Source organism: Suncus etruscus, chromosome 13 (assembly GCF_024139225.1).
Source record: "Suncus etruscus isolate mSunEtr1 chromosome 13, mSunEtr1.pri.cur, whole genome shotgun sequence".
Taxonomy (NCBI): domain Eukaryota; kingdom Metazoa; phylum Chordata; class Mammalia; order Eulipotyphla; family Soricidae; genus Suncus; species Suncus etruscus.
Window position 1 is genome coordinate 91,616,441 of NC_064860.1, and position 17,917 is coordinate 91,634,357.

Sequence of the window (17,917 nt, forward strand, 5' to 3'; positions counted from 1 at the left end):
CTGGAATTGTTAGGTATTTTTTTATTTTTAATTTGGGGTTCTGCTATTTGTTTTCCCTGAGACTCAATTTCTCCTTTATTTGTGTGACTTACTATCTGAATATCTTTTTCTTTTATTCTTTGAAATTTCAAACTGATAAATGCTTTTTCTTCATTTGGTTTATTATTTGAGGGCTTTCTTTTAATTTAGAGACATATCAACTATGGTTAATTTTCTTGTTTAGGGATATTCTCTCTTCTTTTTTTCCTGTTTGCATTTTACCTATTTTTTAATCCTAATATGTGTATTTTTAAATCATTTTCCCCTCACTATACCTATTGCTATAGTTTAGATTAGCTAAATTTAGAGAAATGGTTATTTGAAAGGATTTGAAATTATTTTTACAAAAAATTATAGCAGTAACTGAAATATACATCATTATGAACATCTTTATATGTTATGTTTCTTATTAAAAGTTCGGTTCCATCTTTCACTTTTTGCCCAGTTTTATGCACCTTTCTCCTTTCTCCAGGTATTCACTAATGTTTTTTTGTAAATATTTTTGTTTTGTTTAATTTAGTTGGTTTATGTAGCAAATATGAACTCGTGGTATTTTGTTTTCATTTATTTCTGAGTAATTTCACTTAAAATGATAACATCTAGGTATCCATTTTGTTGTAAATGATACTATTACTTTTATTTACAGGTTGAGTAGTGTGTTGCTGTTATGTTTACATGCAGTGTATATTAGTGTATTCAATATTTTATTAATTATGAAAAGGTACACTCATTTGAGTACACTTAGCATAGTCTCAAAGTATTTAAAACAATTCTTTCTTCTTAAAATCTAGATTGGATGGACAGTGGCCTGATGGTTTATTGGCTTCAGACAATACTCTTCATTTTGTTCATCCTTTGACTTTCAATTATTCTGGTGTTTATGTTTGTAAAGTGACCAATTCCCTCGGTCAAAGAAGTGATCAAAAGATTATCTACATTTCAGGTAAGTTACTGTTTATTGAAAAAATTAAATTATTCTTCAAGTTACGGTAATAATACTGTGATCTAGATGGCAATTATACTGGAGAAGATAGAGGTTCTCAGTGTGAGTGAGGCTTTCCAAATAATCTGGAGAGAGAATTAAGTGGATTGGAAATACATGTATAATTGTCTTTCTATTAAAGAAATGTCAGTGCCTCTGCGGTTCATGGACATTTTATGACATGTACATACAGTTAAATTTTCAGTTAAATGGTATAAATGTTTTATAGGTAATATGCTTTTGTAATGCTTACATCTCTGCCAAGAAAAAATTCTGCAGTATTTTGTTATGTTTTGTGTGATGATCCCAATTTGCCTGATAATTAAAATGAAAGAACAATTTTGATTTGCTACCAGTAGTTTTACTCAGTACTGTACTATATTGCAGTTATTGAGAAGTTGGAGTACTGTTCTGAATTTAAATTTTTTAATTTAAGGTATTTTTTTTTCTCATCCCTAAGGTATTTCTTATTGATAACCTGGTACCTAGATTTTTAATCTGTTTGAATGTTCTTGTTAATTTAACCTATTATAAACTTGGGCATTTACACAATTTAGTTAAAACTGAAAATACACTTTTTTACTGTTTTTACGGACATTAGTAGTAATTTAGCAGTGGAATCCTCTGTTAAGATTTCATAAATATTTTGAGCACCTCCTTCTTGTATATTATGTTGTTATGCTCAAGAATGTAGTCTTCATAGCTAACAGAAAATTAAAGGGAAAAATGAAGAGAATCTTGGGAAATTAAGGTTTGTAAATTTTGCAGTGGATAGATAATATCTATCTGTTTTCATACGTAAAAGAAATTTTTCAGAAAAATTTAAAATTTGCTTAAACGTTACATTTTAGGCTGCATATGATCAATATAAGAACAGTCCCCTGTTAATTATTTTCTATAGCACTTGCATGATTTATAATTGAATTTTCTCTTATAATTTATCTTCACATGTAAGCACACTGTTTGCTTCATAAACTACTGTGTTCTCAGCACTCTGCATTGTACAACATATGGACTCAGGTTTATTTTTTAGTGAATTTCACAAGAACTTCAGAATTATGTATATCATCTTCTAGCCCTTTCTACCAGCTGAGCACGTAGTAGAAATCAGAATGAAATCAAATATTTATCTTAAAAAATGTATTTAGTCTATCTTTTTTCAAGATATTTTTGTGTAAAAATCTTATTTAAAAATCTTAGACACAGTATGTATATATTTAAAATATTACAGGTTTTATTTGTTTCTGTCATTTAAATTGTGTGTATTATAAATCTTAGACTCAATGTGTTATACTTGATTATTTAAATTTTAATGTTTTGAGCATCCTTATGCTAATTCCATTGGTAATCTAGATTTATGTCTTTTGAAATTTTGATTGTTTCCCAGTACTCCTGTTGACTTGTATGCATAACTACTTTTTGTAATTTTTAAACATATGCAGAGGTATGTTAGTTACTTACCCTAAATATTCAAAACTGCTATTTATATTTCTCCTACCACCTATCATCACGACTGTTTGAGTCATAAGATTTAGTTTATGTGCCCACCATCTTTAAATGTGCTCAGGCAATAATCCTTGTTACTTATCCCTGATTTTGGGTGTTTCCATTTCCCACCCAGCTTGTAAACAAATCGTTGTCAGCTCTCCTATTACATTATATATGTGTGTGTGTGTATATATAAATATATATATACATATATAAACATTACCAATTCTCCACCTTCTGTTATAAACATGGATGACAAAACATGAGGTCTTAGCCATTAAGCAATTACTGTTTTACTTTTTGAACAATCCACACTTAGTCAGCAGTCAGTGATTTTTTTTAAAGATGATGTTTCAGATCATTTCATTCATCTTTTCCAAATTTTCTTTGGATTACTCATGTTAGCCACAGTGAAAACAGTCTTATAATGATGTTTAAACTGTTCATTTTGTTATCCTTTGATCTTTCATTATATCGATTGACTTTTTTTCAATTTATTGAATATAAGAGCCACATTTTGGGAGGTAAGGGATTCTAGGCCTCAGAAGGCTCAGAAGGTCCAGTGCCCCTACCAGTGAATCTCAGTCAGTCACGCCAGTAGTTCAATTTAAGGACCAGAGGATACCATGTTGTCTGGGTCCTGTAGTGACAAGGGTTATTCCAGCGCAGTTGGGGTTCTCTAAGGCTATATTCTGCAGGACTCAGGGACGCCTATGACTGCACCCAAGTGTCCAGTTGTCTGGAAATCAAACCCTTACCATTCAACTCCTTAGTCCCAAGAAGCACATTCTTACCTTAGTCTTTTAAATTGCCATTTCTCTGTTTGGAATAATCTTAAAATTTACTCATAGAATCCATCTACCATTATATCTTTATATCTTTACTTCATTGCCACTAATTTTAGGATTTATATTGACTAGAAAATTTTTATGCAATACTTTACTATTTTGTTTCTGCTTTGCTTTTCTCTATGGTTACTTACAGATGTATTAAACACTACATATTTTATTTGTATTCCTGCTTTTACCACCACTGGGTTCTTTGTCAAATAGAACAAATTTGGGAGGTGGTTGGGACCACATCTGGTGGTGCTCAGGATTTACTCATGGCTCTGCACTCAGCAATCACTCCTGAGTGAGGGCTCGGAAGACCATATGAAAGAAATGCCAGGGATCAAACCCGGATCAGCCATGTTCAAGGCAAATAAACACTGTGCTATCACACTGATGCCTAAAATACTTTTTTTTTTTAATTTTTAATGTGGCCAAAGTGAATTACAAATCTTTCATAGTAATATTTAAGGTACATAGTAGTAATGAATCAGGGACAGTCCCACCACCAGTGATGTCCCTCCTCCACCCCTGTTCCCAGCTTGCTTAACTTTTATGAAAGGAAGTACACAGTTGAGTGCATACTAAAATCACCGAAGTATTTCAGGAAAAAGTAATTGTAAAACAGTGAAATAGGTTTCTTTAAGAATTGATCAAGAATTACAAACAAAAAAGCTAGGCTTATCTATCCAAAGTCCTGAAAACAGTACACTGTTAATTTATCTAATACTCAGAAAACTTCTGGTGTATCAACTAACCTGAGAATTTCTAAGTAAACCTAGTAAACTTTTATTAGGATGAAAGTTCATAATTCATATGTAGTAAATAATCGTATTTTTCATTCTGTTATATGCCTTTTTTCTTTAGTAAAATGTTTACCTAAATACAAAGTTTTATTACAACATTTTAAGTTTGATATTTATTTGTCTCAAGTGGCTCCCTGAGGTCTTGGGGACCTCTACTGAACATATATACTCAGTATACTTGAGCCTGGCAGGTCAGTGCTTGGGCCTGAGGATGTGGAGCACTTGAGACCTTCAGGGACAGGGCAGGGACTACCAGGATTACCCCAGCACTGTGTGTTGGCATCCAGCTCCATCTTGTTTCACTGCTGCTCAGGGAGCCATGCAGTGCTGTGGTTAGACCTTGTGTCCTGATATATTCATGACTGGTGGCCTCTACTGTTTCACTGTCTACCCATTCCTGTGATTAAAAATACTTTTTGTAAAGGAATGGGCCTTATAATCCTTTAAAATCATCTTAGAAGACTAGAATTTCTACTTACAACAAAGTTGAGTTAGCAGCATTTGTTCTTAATTCTTTTAGACATTTTTTTTACAGTGGTAAGCGTAAAATTTTAGACAAGGTGATTGATTCTTAACTCAGATTTATTTTCAATTATTTGTTACTAATGTCAGGATACTTTTTTTAGTTAACCATACTGCAACAGTGACTGTATCCAATCATTTATTTATTTATTTGTTCATTTATTTATTTATTTTGGTTTTGGGGCCACACCCATCAGTACTCAGGGGTTACTCCTGGCTTTACGCTCAGAAATGACTCTTGTCAGGCTTGGGAGGCCATATGGGACGCTGGGATTCCAACCACCGTCTTCTGCATGCAAGGCAAACGCCCTACCTCCATGCTATCTCCAGCCCCTGTGTATCCAATCTTAATAAACTATTAGAAATTTTTATTTTACTGGATTTTGTATATGTTTTTTAATTGCTGGTTCCTCTCCTAACAGCAGAAAATCAAATTTTTATTATATTGTGTAAACTTCCCAATCCCCAAAACTCAGAAATAGATGCATACAGAAATCCAAACCAACTATAAAACTTTAAATCTACTTTTTAGCAATACTTTAAAAACAATTAATGTGTTTTAAAGAAAAGTACACATTTTGTGTATTTGAACTACTCATATGAAGTTTAAAAGAAAATATACTTAATTTTTAACCTGCTAATCATATTTTATAGCCCTAGTGATCTTGATGATGTCTCTCTTATTTGGCTGAACTAATTAATTTGAAGATGAGAACCCAGTCTACTACTTGTTACTTACTCATTTATTGCATATTTAGTAAGAATACTAAAATAATAAAGGCTATTATTAGAAGATAAATAAGTAGCTATTAATTGTTACAAAATAATCTTTATACCTTTTTAAGATGACTAACTCATTATATTGGAGAAGGAAAAAATTAGATATAAGTAAGTATAAATGTCCAATTCACCTTTTTATATGCCTACTTAAGATCTAGAATATGCCTACTTAATATATAGAATTGGAGTATATAACTATTTTAAGAGTTATATTAAATCTTTGAAGAGTTATATTAAAAATATATTAACTCTCTTAAGATGATACTAAATCTTTCATGGAATAGTTAATAATAAAGCTATAATAGTTTTAAAACTGTTAAAGAGAGGGTAGGTTAGGTTAAAATGTTGAGAGTCACTGCTAAAACTTAAGATTTTTAAATAGGTTGGTTTTCTTTTATATACCTCAGGATTTTTGAACGCTGTGTTTCTTTAAGCCTGAGTTAGTAGTCACCCATATGCATTTCCATAAAGAACTTTGCAAGCATAAATAAACGCCAGTGATCTTTTTTGAGAACTAGCATCACTTGCATATATATATCTACATAAATACCTTGATTGAGAACTCAGTTGTGTGCACTTATGATACTAGTTTTTCATTTAGACTTATCCCAAAATTTAAAATATCATTTTCACAAAATGTAAATTTTATCATTTTTCATTCATTTTTTTAAAATTTTATTTGGGTTTTTGGCCACGCCTGGCTGCCCTCAGGGGGTTACTCCTGGCTCTACTTTCAGAAATTGTTTCTAGCAGGCTCGGTGACTACATGGGTTGCCGAGATTGAAGCTGGGTCTGTCCTGGGTCAATTGCCTCCAAGGCAAATGCCCTATCTTTGAGCTATCGCTCCAGCCCAATTTGTAAATATTTATTAAGTAATTTGTACTTTGATTTAACTTGGCGATTCCACCTTTTTTTTTTTTTTTTTGGTTTTTGGGCCACACCCGGTGATGCTCAGGGGTTACTCCTGGCTGTCTGCTCAGAAATAGCTCCTGGCAGGCACGGGGGCCCATATGGGACACCGGGATTCGAACCAACCACCTTTGGTCCTGGATTGGCTGCTTGCAAGGCAAACGCCGCTGTGCTATCTCTCCGGCCCAGCGATTCCACTTTTAATACTTTTTTTGTTTGGAAATATAATAAAGATGATGCAAAACTTTTCATTTCTCCTTGACTTTTATGTATGAATATTTTTCAGTCTTTAATGTCCTGGATCTGTGAGATGAATTATTGTGAAACTTTACAATCATTTAATATTAAATGATCTTTGTCACCACACATTTTTTATATCAATATGTTTAATTAGTGAATACATGCTCACAAATTAAAAGTTGATTCTCTGACTTACATATAATAACTAATACACACTTTTAAGATATTTCATAGGATTGTGATAATGGGTTAAGCTCCTAGGAAATTAGTGTACTATTTTTGTTAAATTTTATATTGTACTTGCTAAATTTTTACCACATTCTATACATATGGCATTCCGTGATGAAACCTGGTTCAGTAAGTATTTTTCTTTAGCTTATAATTTTAGAATTACTTACCCCATGTAGATGTAGTATTTTTCTAACAATCATATTTTTGAAAGCTCTATCAACACCATTCATTTAAAAATTATGAGATTACCATTTGAGTCATTTGTAATAAATGAAAAATCTGAAAAATTTTAACTCATTCTTCAAACTCTAGAATTGATGACCTCCAAATGCCAGTTATTTGAAACTTAACCAATATTTAATTTTTACTATTTGTTTAGTTGCTTTTTAATATTAATAGCTATTCACTCTATTTTCTAATGACAATATAAAGGATCATTTGCATCTAATATTTAAATATTATTAGAATGTTCTCTCTAAAATATTAGCTCTTAACTTACAGACTCATCTTAATGTGACATTAAAATTTGCAGATAATGAGTAAAATCCCAAATTTTCAAAATGCTAAGATCTTACTATCTGACCCATGGGGTATAGATATAATGATAATTACATTTGATGCTTCATAGTTTATAACATGTTTTACTTTGCTTTGGTTTATTGCTTTCATTTGTTAACAGCCTATTTGGCTAACACAATATAAACACAGGCATTTTATTTTTTAAATTACTAAATAAAAGTATCAACTTCATGTGTCTTTTCTAAAAATTGTAATATTCTCCTTATTTAAGGAAAATATTTTTGAGAGAATTAAAACAACAGCTTATACTATGGTCACTTAACAAGAATCTATAGTTTTTCATTCTTTAAAGATATTCATACAGAAACAAATGAGTAAAGGTAGATATACTTAAATTTCTGCTTTCATTTTATTTTCTTGTGCTACTGGCTTTGAAAATAAGCATTATTTAATTTTCTGTGTAATTCTTAAGCCAGCTGCATATTAGATACTTATATAAAACTTAATTGAAAAAATCATATATCTTAGAGTATTCTTTAACTTTTGAGTAGAAAGATTTAGGGCTTATATCGTAGGTGATTTTTCCAATCTTACTACATTAGTTACTGGCTAACTGTCAGTTTTGTTTTAGAACAATTTGAAACAGCTGTTACATTCCAATCTTCCACCCAATTAAGAATGAAAAACTATTGTTACTATGAATATTTATTCATTAACTATGCTGTCTTTTCAACTTGCTGCTGAATCAGCCTGCATTGACATTCTTTGCCTTTCTGTGTCTTGTCTATCTTTACTGTTTCCATTAGATCCTCCTACTACTACAACCCTTCAACCTACAATTCAGTGGCATCTCTCAACTGCTGGCAACGAGGAAATAGCTACAGAGCCTAAAAAATTGCCTTTCCCATTGTCAACTTTGTCGACAATTAAGGATGACACAATTGGCACGATCATTGCTAGTGTAGTGGGGGGGGCTCTTTTCATAGTACTTGTAAGTGTTTTGGCTGGAGTATTCTGCTATAGGAGACGACGGACGTTTCGTGGTGACTACTTTGCAAAGAACTACATTCCGCCATCAGATATGCAAAAAGAATCACAAATAGATGTTCTTCAACAAGATGAGCTGGATTCTTACCCAGACAGTGTAAAAAAAGAAAACAAAAATCCAGTGAACAATCTCATACGGAAAGACTATTTAGAAGAGCCCGAAAAAACGCAGTGGAACAATGTAGAGAATCTCAATAGGTTTGAAAGACCAATGGATTATTACGAAGATCTAAAAATGGGAATGAAGTTTGTCAGTGCTGAACATTATGAAGAAAATGAAGATGATTTAGTTTCACATGTAGATGGTTCCGTGATATCCAGGAGGGAGTGGTATGTTTAGGAACCATGAAATGTGACTAGTGTTCGATGTTCATTCATACTAGGTGATCATTTTCAGATTGTTCATACTTTTTCTTGAGGAAGAATACGCTTTTTCAACTTGATTTTCAACCTTTTTATATTCTAATTTGTCAAATGAAAATGTAAAATCTGGGTTCAATGTATCTGAGCTGCTTTACGATTTTTTTTCAATGCTGTACTACTGTTTCAAGATTTAAATTTTAATGCAGAGTACTTTTATTGGTCTGACACGCAGGTAAGAAGAAATGTCAACAATTTAATTGTATAACTTTTTTTGGTACGAAAATTAAAAGTGGAAAAAGGAAACTATTTTGTTGGCATTGTGTATTAAATGTTTACCTAAGACTCTAATAATCTCAAATATAATGTTAAACATATACCTCTCAAAATTATCACCACTAAATGATACTGTCAAAATTGACTGTAAAACTAATTCCAGAAAAGTTTATATATTTGATTATACAAAAAATATTTAGCCAAATGAAACATCTTTTCAATTATCTTTTAAGTTTCTATTAAAAACAGTGTGTTTACCTCTGCATTTTAATGAGCCTTGCCATAATAACTGTAGAGTGGCTTTCAAAAATATTTTGTTGCACTAAAACTGTGGTAATAGACTCAGTGAAAACAATTTGTGGAAAAATATAATTAGTAGGTCATTACTTTTGTCCAAAATGCATATGAGAATAATAAAAATATGCCTTTAAACATAATTATTAAATTTTTTATCTCTAGAGGACAATTTAAATATTGTCACATGAACATGAAATTTAGCACATGAAGTAGTTTTGTTTTAATGCTTTATGTTCTAAATATAAGATAATAAAAACGGTATGTTATACAGTCAAATATAGTACAGAAGAGGGCATTTTAGTATGTGCAGATACATGAATAAACTAGAATTAGTGTTTCAGTTCTAGAAGTGAGACATTTCAGCCAAGGATCTTTATGAAGATTTTTTCTAGGCCATCTTGTTTTGTTTAGTTTATTTTTTTGTCATTTAATTATGATGGTGTTCAAACGGGTAATTTGATAATAAAACAGAAAAATCTGAATTATAGAACCAATTCACCTAAAACTTGCTGATTTTGGCAAAATATTCCCTTTTGCCTTCTAAATGTATGTATGTGTTGGAAGTTTTTTTGGTTTCATGAAAACTGGAAACACTATGGTTTTTTTTTTTAATGATTCATTGTTATTTACAGAAATGTATCTTCTGAAAAAAATGTTATCTAAACTTTACAGTGTGGATTTTCTTTGTGGGTTAGTTAATTTGCTTCAGTAGTGAAGTCTTTGTTGAGTTGTAATATGACAACTATTTTGAAGCCCAAAGACTATGTTTTTTTCTGTTGATGATTCATTTGAAACAAAGGACTTTGTAGAATTGCCTTAGGTGATTTGCCAGGGAATTGAAGTGGATATTAGTAGAAGAATCATACATTAAATAAATTATTTTGTTAACTAAAAGGAAAAGTAGGTACTTTTTTTAACCTTGCTCACCACCTCCAATCGCCTCGTCCATTAATAAGAGTTAAAAAAGTTCTCATATGTTCATAGAATTTAAACAGCGAATGTTTTCTTAATGATTATCAGTATCTTTGCTTCAATTAGTAATGTTTTTTGAAGATTAGAAATATTTCTTTTCCTAAACACACTTACTATAAGACTGTGGTTAAGTAGTCTCCAGTTTAGTTCACTGTTATTTTAAAATGCCTGTTTTTTTGATATAAATAACCATTGCTACATGAATACTAGTCTCTGGTTCAAGTCATTTTGAAAAAACCTACTTCACGTGATATCTTATGATTAAAGTGACTTTAAAAACATTAAATGTAAGCAATAATATGACCACTTGAAAGATTATAACATTTCTAGCCATGAACACATGATTTTGTTTTTAATCAGCTTCTTTAGAAAAATGGTTTGAAAGGCTATAGAAATTAAGCAGTCACATTTACAGTTGTGCAGTCTGAAAGCAGCAATGTGTTTAACAAGTTGAACTTCTTTTGTATTATGATCATTAACTTCCTATGATTTCTGTTTTTCCTTCCTGTGAGAGGGTGGTAAAGAACAGCTAGTATTAGTTATATCCTGTTTTCTAATGTAAATGAGTTAGCAAACAAAACGTTTTGAGAATTTTGAGAATAGTAGATTTTCTGCTCCTTGTACACTATCTGTTAACATTTCAGTGCTTGTCTACTGGAATTCAAGGTTTGTCTGTGAACAGGAATAATATTAAATATTTTCTTGGAACTCTTGAACATTTAATGTTCACAGCTGGAGCTGTGAAGATCCTACCTTTTTCAGGTTGAAAAGTTAGTCATTTTACTTTCTGTTTTTATTTGTTTTATATTATTTTTAACTATAAAAGTTTTGTAAACAATTTGGAACGTTTTTCATACTTGCTGAAATATTTCCATAATACAATGGCGATAAATACAGCTCACTTTCTCGCTTATTATTTTAATTAAAATATATAGAAATTTTGTTACAGATTAACTTTATACATATTTGAGAAGTTGAATTTTGTAATTTAATTTTATACTTCATTTCTTTTTTATTTAAAATTTATGTGCCTAAAACATTTGTATGATATTAAAGAAATTAAGAAGTTTTTCAGTAGGAACTGTTGCTTCTGATAGCCATAGGTAAGGAGATTTTATAATGACAACATTGACTACATATTTATAATTAAGGGGATGTAAGTAGAGAAATTGAACTATTAGTTTTTAGTATTTATAAAAGCATATAAATAAGAAATGTTCATGTACTTTGAAAGTAATTAGTATAAAATAAAGGAAGAAATAGTATCCATGTTTATTTTTTAAATTCTAATAAGAGTTAGAGGCTAACTTTTATTTATAGTTACTTAGAAATTTATCATTCACATGATACCGTTTTCAAGTTTTTGTTTTATTGCGTTTGGGTTTAACCTTCTTCCTTTTTCTCTCCCTTTATTTTTTCTTTCCTTTTCTCCTTTCCCTTTCACTTCCTTTTATTCTAGGCAGTGCTCAGGGTTTGCTTTCTCTTCATGCAGAAATTATTCTTGATGGTGCTGGGGATTGAAACAGGGTTGGCCACATGCAAGACAAGCACTTTAACCCCTATACTCTTAAAATTTCTTTTTTTCTTTAAATTTTTTATTGGTATTACCAATAACCATGAACTAAAGTTTATCAATATTTATTTTGGGAGTGGTTGGGGACCACAGCTACTTATGCTCAGGGTAGAGTTGGCTGCATGATTAAGGGTCACCCCTGGCAGTACTATCAGGACCATATGGAGTGTTGGGGATGTAAACTAGATTTACCACATGTATTTTACTCATCCACTATTATTTCTCTGGCCTCCAAATCTTTTAAGTTTTTTAATAATTCTTAGAAAAAGGCATCATACTTTTGACTCAGAATTGTCCTTATAAAAAGTTACTTGCTGGAGAGAAAATGAAGAGAGGAATGGATGAAGAAGTGATGAGCCAGTTAAATAAATTTAATGACACTTTATGCAAATTAGATAATTTATTTCTCAGGCTAAACACAATTACATCAGATTAACCAAAGTTAAAATTCAAGGATTACGTTTTATTGTAGTTTTTTTGAAGATATACATGTACAACATTCTCTAGTTATAAATTATAAACAAAATTACTGAAACATTTTAGTACTTTTATGAGATTAATTTTATATTAGCCTTTAGTTTAGAATTCACAATTTTTGTGTTTTTATTTTAAAAAAAATGAGCCTTAGTATTTTTCTTTTAGTGCTTATGACTATATGATCAGAAATGCCATCATTTATAGTCAACTCTGTTATTTCTGACTTTATGATATGCTTTTTCTAATGTTTAAACATAAATGAGATCATTTGAAAGTTTGGTTTCATTCTTACACCAATAATAATTGTGTATGAAAGTTCTGTAATAGTATGCAAAGTATACTGTCTTTTTTCTATAAATGCTTTGGTTTTGCATTATATTTTCTGTGCAGTCAAATTTGAAAATGCTTAATGGTCTTGAGTTGAGCAGCGAGAGTTTTCTATCAAGAACTTAAAACCAAACATTGCTTATGAAAGCTTTTGCTGCATACACACACACACACACACACACATATACATAAGATATTTTTCTTGAAACTTAAAATTACAGTTTTGAAGGAAATACAATCTAAATTTTAATGTCCTATTTGCCTTTTTTGTTTATTACATGTTTATGGATTTAGAAAACTGATAATGATCTTTGATAGCTTTAAAATATAAATTGCCAATAACTCAAGGCCTCATTTCATGTATATATAATATTTTTATATAGACTTGTTACCTAATTTCACAGCCTCATTATTGAGATTTATCTCAGGGAAAAGCTACTCTGGAAAGAATGGTTTGGTCTAAAATTTAGAGATAACTAATCTGAGGGTTTAGCCTTTTTTTAAAAATAAATCTTTTTTGTTACGGGCACATATAAAACTACTGCAGAAGAAAATTGATAACAAGTTTCAATTTTGGTTGTTTCATTTAAACTCCTGCCATAGTTCACCTGTAAATAAAAGTATAAATCTAAAAGATAAGGAATGTTAATAAAATATTAATCTGACTACAAAGACATTATACTGAAAACTATAGTACTACTGAACATTGAATTACTATATATGTTTATAGTTTTAATTATTATCTAATACTTTTTACTGGTTGAAAACAAATTGGGTGGGGGGGTTGGATCAAACCTGGTGAGGGTTCTTGGACTTCTGTCTCTAGTATGAGTTGCTCTAGTTTTTCTTAGGAGACTATCAAGGATTTATTCCGGCCTCCTGTGTGTAAATCGTATGCTCCACCCTTTGACCTATCTCTCCAGCCCTTGCTCATTATTTTAATCTTAAAGTGTTTGCCAAGTGTTATTTTCCTACTTCCCTAAATTTCCCCTCGCAATTTAGTTGTTGAAGAAATAGCATCATTTGCCCTGTGCTTTTCCAGTTTGAATTGTACCTCTGTATTATCTGTGACTTGACTATTAAGATCTAAAAGCCTCTGGGGAGATCAAAGTTTAGTGTTTAAAGACAAATTACTTTATAAATGGTGGTATGTACTTCCCATCACAAGGTGCATAATCTTGCTTTTTTTGATAGTCATTTTATGTTCGAAGTCTTAATACCGATCCTACTTATACCTACATCTGTTGTTCTTTGACCATGATGTGTTTTTTAATGTGTGAATGATTGTGTGTATATTTTCCCCTTAAGATTCCCCTTTCTCCTTTTCTGCTATGGAAACGAGTTAGTATTCACACCTATCTCGTATTTTATGTAACTTTTCCACGTAGGAGCTAGTAGCTGTGACTCATATTTTCATCATCTTATTTCTGTTCTTAATTCCTTTATCAGTTCTAATCTTGAGCTATTTATAAAATTATCAGTCTCTCAAGATCTTGTTATTAGCTATATCAGGTAGAAATTAATTTGTACTTTATCGTGTATTTAAAAAGTATTTCTGTTGAAATAGAGAAGCTTGTATATAGTACATAATACTCATAAATGAAAATTGTGACATCTAAGTGTAGGTTTTTTGGTTTCTTTCCCTTCATCCCTTTCCTTTGCTGTTCATGTTACTACAGAGACCAGGGCTTGCACATATTCCTGATGGCACTTGTAAGCTTAGTTTTGCTCCCTGATTTACACTCCCACTAGTTACAATGATTGTACACATGCTTACACATGCTAGCTGTGGAGCAACTAAAATCACTTGTAGCACCATAGGTCATAGATAGTAGAACAGCTAAGTTCTGGATTCTGTGCATATTGGTTAGGGACTTGAATTCAGTGCATGACCAGTGGTCTAAGCTCCTGGGATATTTCTCTGGATCTTACTATTTTCAAGGGCTGAAATATTCTCATTGAACATTATATGGGGGAAAATTTTTGCTTCATTTTTAAGTGGTTTATTTTCTTCACTAAATTAGTTTTGAAAAAGCCATACACTTGAGTGTTCTCTATTTTTTTTATCTATGTGTTATACACACTTCTTCAAAGGTTAATTCCAAATATGGTGTATGTTGATACTTGACTTTAAATATGGAAGCTAAAATGTAAAACAAGTAGATTCAGATAGAAGAAATTCATTGTTACTATGTCTTATAATAGTTTCATCCCAAGCTCTCTGGTATTAGGGTCTGTCTTTTTATAATCAAGATGTTTGTCCTTTCAATGAGTTGTTAATGATAACCTTGCCACTCATATTAGTTTCTGTCTCATTGTAATACAGGTTTAATGTTATTGTTAAGAGTGAATTTAAGTTTGTTTTATTTGTTTTCTAATATAATTGAAGTTAAAGGTTGATGTCACATCTTACTAAGTTGCTTTGGTTTCACTTCACTGATCAAGTTTGTAAATTATTACATAATTGTGATTTATAAAGTTATTGGTGGTTGAGTTTTAGGCATAATGTTCTAGACCAATCTCTGTCAACTTCCTACCACCAGTGTTCTTTGATTTCCTCCCATGTCACTTTCAGCCTGCTACCTTAATAGGCACTTTTTAAAGTTTGGTGGTAGTTTTCAGAGTTCATGTTTTCATTGTTACTCTAGTAACAATCTACTCTACATTACTAATGAAGATGAGGTCCTTGATCCCCCTTTCCCATAATCCCCATCTCCATCTTCCTTTTTCAATTTCTTTCCCACTTTGTCCTCCTCCCTCTATCCAGGGATCAGGTGTGATCTAAGCACACTCTTTCTTCTACTATATTACATTCCCTTTTTATGTTATTCTATAAGTGAAATTATCTTGTATTTCTCCTAGCTAACTAAACATACTCTCCAGTTCTATTCACATTGCAAGCAAGTGAATGATTTTTATCTTTCCTTATTGCTGTATAATATTTCTTTGTATATATATATGCCATATTCACATATACTCATTTGATTTTAGACACCTATGTTAATTCTATGTCTTAGTTAATGTGCTAATAATTTGCAGTGAATAATGGTGTGCAAATGTCCTTTTGAATAAATGTATTTGTGTCCTGTAGATAGATACCCTGAAGGGACTTTGTTGGTCTTATGGCAGCTCAATTCTTAGCTTAATGAGATCTAATTTTTCATTGCATCTCTGCCAACCCAGATTGTTTCTACTACGATATTTCATTTTCACTGTTCTGAGATCTCTTATCTTGATTTGGATTTTGATAGTGGTAAATAATTAGAAACTTTTTTTTCATGTGCCTGTTTGCCATCTGCCTGTCTTCCTCTAAGTGCCTTACATTTCTTCTCCCCATATTTTTATTGGGTTTTGAGTTTTTTTCTCTTGTGAGTATATATATGCCTTTATCTGATGTGTTAAGTGTGAATAATTTTTCCTTTTCAATTAGTTTTTGATACACAGAAACACTTTGCCCATGATATCTTAACATTTAAAACCCTTTATAATCTATATCTTGGAGAATCTACCTATATTTTCTAATCTCATAGTATTTGATCCACTGGAATTAACTTTTGTGTGCAGTGTGAGGTATGGATCAGGCTTTAATTTTTATATGTGATTATTCAGTTTTTCCAGCTTCATTTATTGAAGAGGTTATCTTTATGTAATTTCAGGTTCTCAGCTGGTTTATTGAAAGTTAACTAAGGGGGATTTATCCTTGGATATTTAATTTGATCCACTAGTCAGATAACCTATCTATCTTCCGGGACAATGCTGTTTCTATCACTATAGCATTGTATTTAAGTTTCAAGTTAGGTAATGAGATACCTCCATTTCTTTTTCATTTTGCCGGATATTGAACAGCTTAGTAGCATACATGGCAGACACCCTCCCTACCCACTGTCCTATCATGTTGTTGCAATTTCAGGAAATACACAATTTTATTTGTCTAGTTATAAATGTTTTTATCTCTTGTATGTTTAAAAAAGTTTTTTATTCGTCAAGTCTAAGAGGCAGCTTTACAGCCTAATAAACCAGAGATTGGAGATTTTTTTTCTTTAATTCCATACTTTGAATTATGTTATTTCACTCCTATCTTGTGTGGTATTACATAAAATATCCAGTTATGATTCTTAGTAATTTTCCTTGTATTTGAGATATTTCTCCTTAATGCTGTTAAGTAGTTTGTCTTTTTTTTTTTTTCTTTTTTACTGTGTGTCTTGGTGTTTTGAGTCTTTTATTGGAACTTTTACTGGAACTCTTCTATCTATGCAGAAGCCTCTCAAGAGACCAGGAACATTCTCAGTTATTTTTTCTACCTTTTTTCCTTATTTCCCTTTATCTTTTTCCTTTCTTTCTCTTATACCTATAATTCAGAGACTTCCCCTTGCTGTAACTTATCTTACATTCTCCTCTTCTTGTATTACTCATTATATTGACTTGGATTTTATCTTCAATGTTGCATAATTTTGTTGCTGTGGCCTGCTTTTATTTAACTCCATTAGTTATATTTGTATAGGCCCTGATATTCTGGATCATTTCTTCCTTGAGCTGATTAAATTTATCTTCCAATGATTGTTTTCTTTCCATTGTCTTTGCCTGGAGTGTTGATTTGAGGTCCTCCTCAATGACCTTGAAACCAGTTGAGCTCAAGGATTTGCTTGGATTTCTATTCCTGTGTGCCAGTGCAGGTGGATTTCTTTGTCCTTTGATTTGGGGTATTGATTCATATTCTCAATTATTTGAGTACTGATCTGATTACTTATTTTATACTAAAAAGACATTGCTTCTAATCTTTTATTTTAACAATTTCCATACCCTTCTGAACTTACATGACTAAATTTTTAGATTTATATTTATAATTTTAAGTGCTCGGACAGCCTTCTTCATACTAGGGGTATTGTGGAGGTATTAGAAGATGGATGTCAGAACCTATTAGCCTTGCTTGAAGTTGGATAAGTAGAGTTGGACTATTATCCATATGTCTTTGGATATAAGAGTAGCCTTGAGGATCACTTGAAACAGCTGATTTTGTGGGGATAGGTCTTAGGCACAGTGGAGCAAAGGGCCTCCCTCTTCCTTAGGAGTGGGGAAGAGGTTGCCAGCACTGGGAGCCTCCCAATGTGTGTGAGTGATGTTAGAAGCTGCCAGAGTTATGAGTCATGGGGAAGGTCTTAGTGCTAAGATTGGGAGCAACAGGGCTTTCCCTCAGTGGCAGGTCCAGGAAGGGGTAGGTGGTGCTAAAGTCACATCTTTATCC

General features: G+C 31.6%; 1 protein-coding gene across 1 annotated transcript in view; it reads left to right on the forward strand.

The window, feature by feature from the left end:
- The window catches only part of NECTIN3 (nectin cell adhesion molecule 3), a 97,038-nt gene that overhangs the window by 34,539 nt on the left and 44,582 nt on the right, over positions 1–17,917 (forward strand). The window contains exon 8 of the mRNA XM_049785607.1: positions 831–982. Within this exon, the coding sequence (XP_049641564.1) occupies positions 831–982 (152 nt within the window). The remainder of the gene's footprint in view (positions 1–830; positions 983–17,917) is intronic.